At 39.0% G+C, this 6,000-nt stretch overlaps 1 protein-coding gene across 5 annotated transcripts in view; it reads right to left on the bottom strand.

Moving 5' to 3' along the window:
• Positions 1–800: 800 nt before the first annotated feature.
• The window catches only part of rcan3 (regulator of calcineurin 3), a 49,162-nt gene continuing 43,962 nt past the window's right edge, over positions 801–6,000 (bottom strand). For all 5 annotated transcript variants that reach the window (XM_085257045.1, XM_085257042.1, XM_085257043.1 and 2 more), the window contains one exon: positions 801–3,964. In XM_085257045.1, coding sequence (XP_085113171.1) covers positions 3,810–3,964 — 155 coding nt within the window. In that variant the 3' untranslated portion in view covers positions 801–3,809. The remainder of the gene's footprint in view (positions 3,965–6,000) is intronic.

The following is a 6,000-nucleotide window of genomic DNA, read 5'->3' as shown; positions in this document are numbered from 1 at the left end:
CTAGTTTTTGGTATTAAAAACAAAACTGTACTTAAATACTAAGTAATAAGATTTATTCTGTCACATAAATTTAATCTATTGAAGAACCAACAGCTTGTCTTGGTAAAATAAAATAAGCCTTCAGTTATGATCAAGAAGAACAAAATCAGGAAATGTTTTAAAGATCTTGCATTTGGTAAATTAATGCTGAATTCTGTGAAAGTAATGAAAACTTATGAAAGCCACAAACTGGGAGACTAGATTTTACTCAGGTGTATGTCTGGCACAACACACACTTTATGGACACAAGTACCAGAACAACTACACATTTACAGGAGCTGCTTAGCCACAGAAACGCCCGAGGTTTGAAACTCTCGAGTTACTGAGTCAGCAGAGCATTGGCAATGCTTTTAAGCTGCTCTGTAACTTTACGTGTTCTGCCACCTTCTGGTTTCCATTGCACAATTATACCACTTACATCTGGGAGGGAATAAAAACTCATGATGTGACGTGTTGTGACAGTGGCATCCTATTACAGTAGGACTCATGAATTCCATGAGTTCTTTAGAAAAACGTATTCTTTTACAGATGTTTGTAAAGGCAGACCGCACAGCTAAGCTTCATATTTACGATAATATGACTGGAAAAGACTGGATTCAAAGATTGAGAGGTGTAGCCCAGTACATACACTGTACATAGCTCACTTTCTGCACAACTATAACTATCTAATTTTTTGGAATGAGATTCTGTTTCTGTGTTTGCATCCCAAGTGTAGCCCCTCGAGCAAAGACACACCTGAAATAAACAACACTAAACATAGATTTTAAGAATAAGTCTTTATGTATTTTTTTTTCTATGTGAAACAAATGACTATTATACTACACAAATCGAAGCGGATACTGTAAGAGACAGAGACCATCTCTGAGAAATAAGTACAGAACATGAAAATACACATACTGGTATTATAGAACTATAAATTATTGCTCGTTTTGCTACGTTGTTTTCTCGATTCCTACGATACAAGACACAATATTCAGGTTTCAACGGAAACAGTACAACAGTGACAAACGGTATAATTGAGCTTTTTAGTAGACGTTCCCCAGAAATAAAAGAAACATTCAAACAGAGTCCATGTTGAACACAACAAGATGACTGTCGGTTTTGATCGAGCATCTTCGGAACTTATTGTTATACATTTTTGTCTTTTTTTGTTTCCATTTACAACATTGCCAAGAGAAGCCATAACAAACTGCACACCGGGACTGGCCTCAGCAACAGAAAAAACACTTGGCATATGTACATAAATATAAATTTTCTTTTCAACTGTGACCAAATGCACCAGTTTGTTAAAACACCATGACAAAAGAGATAAAAAATCTTTCCTTGTGTCCTTCTTTCTGCTCCGCTGCTTCCTCTACAATATCATCCATCACAGCAGCTCCACCAGTCTGCCGTCTGCTTAGATAACTGCGACAGCTTAACCGTAGTGCCAATAAAAGTGCACTCTGCCAACACGGTGCATTTCAAAGAACCATTTCATATCCTGTGAAGATAAAATGAATGTTTCTTGTGGACAAACACAAAAACAAAGATAGTGATTTTGTTCTGCACTGTCATCCTGCCTCGTTTCTTTTTTTTCTCTCTCTCTCTCAAACCTAAAACTGCACTGCATGTCCACACCGCTTTTCAGAAACGCACTTCCACAGATCCAAAAAAGGCCTGAAAGGTTCACACGAGCAAAAAGGAAGTGGAGTGTTTCACTCACTGCAATATGCTGGTGAAAAGGCTAACCAGGTGTTTAGCTTGAGATAAAACAAACAACACTAGAAATAAAACTGAAGACATACAATGTGCTTCCTACTTTGTCTTTTAAAAAAGACTTTTATGTGAAGGAAATAACAGCACACTGACAGTAAAGTGCTCACATGCACACAGACTTGTAGTTTGCTTACTAATATTGTTACATAGCAAAAAGTACTTTTAGATTTCATGCTGTCTGATGACACAAATGAGGTTCAGACTCGCCTCCTTTGTGTGGCTTTTAAAGCGCTGAAATGTTTCATTCAGTGGAGGTGAAACACACTGGTCTGATTTGATTTTATTGGAACAAAATAAAGGTGAGCTGTAGATTAAGGAATGTATGTTTTTATAAAATGAGCGCTAATTCAATACAAACTACTGCAAGTGGGTCGGGGGAAACATGATATCCTTGTGTTTAGAAATACAGATCAGAGTCTCTGAGTAAGAAAGAAATCATTTTACGTTAGGAGATGAGTCGATGCTTTGGTTGGTGTATCTCATGTGGCGTGATTAATTTTCCCTTTTCTCAGCAAAATGCTTTCAGGTAAACTGCAATATCTAAAGGAACTATTTCAACAAATTTTTTTCCGCTAAGCTATTTACAGCCAGACGCAGCGCAGTACTCTGGTGCGCAGCAGGAGACGATCAAGAGTCCCACAATTGCTCGGAGATATCGAGAGATTCTCAGTGCAAAACAAGCAGTAGAAGGTTTCGGAGGAAACCTGACACAGATTGTGGGTTTGATTAAATAACATAAAAAATACATTTAAGTTGTGAATTACAACAAAGCGAATCAGAAAAAAACAGAAAAACAAACCCCGTCCCGACACCCCTTTGAAGAAATAAGGGGGTTTGACCTGTCAAATCGCAAAAAAGTGACACATGCAAATTTGCCGTCGAGTCAAAGACTGAACTGTCAAGCTTTCAAAAACTCATTCAGCTTTTATTTTTCTACCCCCCCGTTTCACATACTTTCAACCCTGTGCGCAAATATGCACTTGCGTCAAAAGCATCAACCCGTACCTCTGTCATAGTCACGAACATCAATTAAGAAAAAAAATACACCTCAGCTCTTCATCTACAGAAGTAACTTAGCATGCAAAAAGTTTTGGGGTATCAAATACGTAGTAAGTATACACATCTAGTAGTACAGCAAAAAAACACCTCTCCAAATAAAAAAGGACAAAAAGCAAAATCAAAAAAAAAAGAAAAAAGAAAAAAAAGTCAGACAACCACCACAACTTTGTTAGTCACATATGGCGCTTCGTGCTGTGTGTGATGTTAAATAGGTTCCTTTTTCTTGATATAGCTTGTTAGTATTTGTGTTTCTGTAGGTATTTTTTGTAATACAGTATATACATGCAGACAAGAGCGGAAACATCACACAGTCAGTCTTAATGAGAGCGGAAACTGCGAACCAGCAGATATGAAAAAGGAGGAAAAAAAATAGACATTTATAATACATATGTATAACCTAAAAACACAATTTATTGTTTAAAAAAACAGAAAGAAAAGAAAAATATCTTTGCTTAAGTATCACATGTCCTCAACCAAAGATCTTCGATTATTACATATGACTATGAGACGAAGGGAGAGGTACAGCTAACAACCTAACTGACTAGCAAGCTATTGAGCAGGACTAGCAATGAGAGCTGAGTGTGTGCGATAAGTGACAGGTGCCTGCGTAGGGACAGGTATTTCCACCCCTCTTGCCGAAAACGAGGGGAGATTAGTGGGGTGGAGGCAAGCATGCCTACCGCTCCCCCAGGCTGTCCACAGAATGTGATGAGTGTGTGTGTGTGATTCTCATCCATCCCCTTCAAGCCACCTCATTCCATCGCCACGCTCCCCACAAACACCGTCTTCGAGCAATGTTTGTTGTTTTTTGTTTTGTTTTTTTTTTGCTTTAGTTGAACTGAAATGAGGGGCATCGACGCTCTCTGTGAGTGCAGAGACGAGAGAGAGAGGGCAGGTGTGTTGTGGGCTTAAGTGGCGGTCTTGGCCCCACTGGTGTTGGAAGGGAGGCCTCTCTAGTTGAAGACCTTTGGGGGTCCGTCGGGACGTCTGGTCTGGACAATCTGCTGCTTTGGCCGCGCTGCCTCGTCCTCCTCTGTTTCGCTCTCGCACACGTGGACCACCACGCTGGGGGTGGACTCTGTTCCTGCATGGAGTTCATACTTTTCACCTGAGGGGATGGAAAGAGAGAAGAGCCATTAAGTTACAGTCTGTAAAATATCACCACTAGATGTCAGCAAATTGCGGCAGTGCATAATCCTGGCCACTGTAGGACAATCATATTTCATATTTTATGTGCGATATTTTATGCTTCTACACTCGAGTCACCTATAAAACTGGTTGCCATTCATCTGTATTTAGTGTACTCAGATAACAAAATGACTCCAGACCAGATACATTCCACAATCTGCTGTTTTCTTAGCAGGCCGTTAGTCAGCTGTTCATCTCAGCTGTCTGTATGTGTCGATGTTTACTTCTGGAGGCGGCTGTAAGCTTGTTAAAGAAGTCTGATCCATCTTGATGATACTGAGCGGAGTTATTGAGAACATCCTGAAATTTTCTGTCATCAGAGGCTGCTGTTTTTAACTAGTGTTATTGAAACTTTTAAGTTGCTGGACACTTGGCGAATAAACTCTCGTACAATGTGAGAATATAATCAAACTGTTTATGCTTAGGGAAAATGTGATTTCCTGGACACCTGAACCTAACATTAGCTGGTATAATGTTGGCTTATAACCATCCATAGCTGTTTAGCTGGCTCTTGTCAATTTTGAGTATATTAGGAATAAATAAGCATGAATTAAAATTTTCTTATGAGTTCTCATCTTCTCATCTAATACATATGTGGCGGGTCTGTATCAACAAACTTAACACAATTAGGCAGAACAGCGATGTCCGTCTCGGCCACTGTATTCAAGATGGCAGGGAAACATGGCGACTTCCACAAACTGACAGCAGCACCTACGTATTTTAATTGATTAATTAATTCTAAGTTTATGAGAATGAGTTTGTTGGAAGATTAAATGCAAACTAATCATTATATCTACCTATCAATCTACATATATACACACACAGTACATCATTCTTTTTTTCAATTAAATAAACTAAAAAAAGGGTAATTGGACATTTACGGATTAAATATCAGAATCAGAATCAGAATCAGAATACTTTATTGATCCCTGGGGGAAATTATTTGAAATTATTTGACTGGCAAAACTCAGAGTACTGAGAACTGGACTAACACATTGCTCAGTAGAAGAGGCTTCATGCAAGTTAATCATTTAATGTAGTGTACATTCCAGAGGAAACTGCTGTATGTTTTGCTCTCTTTGAGTAATATTAGAACTTTACAACCTTAAGTCTAAAAGTAAGTCAATATTATTGACCATTTCAAATGCCTGGAGGCAGTATACTGCCCAGTTATTTTGAAGCATTATTCATTATACCAATGGACACCATACCATTAAGAGTGCATGTATAAAACCACCAGATATGATCAAATTTATATAAGTAGTAACACTTATGTAACAGCTTTTGCCTCTGGAAATTGTATTTCTACATTTGTCTTTGCCATTCCAAAACCTTCCCATAAATTTCAGTTCCACATTTAATTGTCTCTCTCTTATAGTGCCTCTGATTTTACTGAAGGGATTTGAATACATCCCCCATGAATGATAAGGAGACGAAAAACACTCCTCCTTCTGTCTAGAGTAGCACTAATTTTGCACTAATATGGTTGACTAACTAAATATACTTTATGTTTGAAATATGTACGGCATCTATTATATGGTGACAGCTGTTTTTCCTGTTGGTTAAGGAACAAATCAGGATACGTGTTCAAGAGACAACTATTCCCCGGAATACTCTTGCCATTTGTCTGGATGCCAAACTCAGCGGACTCTGATTGAAAACGGACTCTTGTGAGATTGTATCACAGTCGCCATGGAGATCAGACAGCTGGCAGACAGGAGGAAATTGGTCTTGTCGCTTTTCGCCGTGGTGCCAAACACAAGGGAGGGACACCGAATATAGTTCTGCTGTTACCACGGGGAGTTGACAGAGGGAGTCAGCGTGCTGTGCTGCAGCCCTGAGCTAATCTGATGTTGGATGGCAGGATGTGACGCGCAGAACAAAGCAGTTTCTTGAAGCCTCGTGTTGCTATGGTAAAAGCAGAACATGTCAAAATGGTCCTCCGAACTGGACTGT

The sequence above is a fragment of the Mchenga conophoros genome, linkage group LG19 (assembly GCF_057382185.1).
Source record: "Mchenga conophoros isolate Kocher_MC1m ecotype Shallow Benthic linkage group LG19, M_conophoros_male_GT1.1, whole genome shotgun sequence".
NCBI classification, from domain to species: domain Eukaryota; kingdom Metazoa; phylum Chordata; class Actinopteri; order Cichliformes; family Cichlidae; genus Mchenga; species Mchenga conophoros.
The sequence above is the reverse complement of the archived record's forward strand: the minus strand, read 5'-3'. Positions and strand labels throughout refer to the sequence as shown.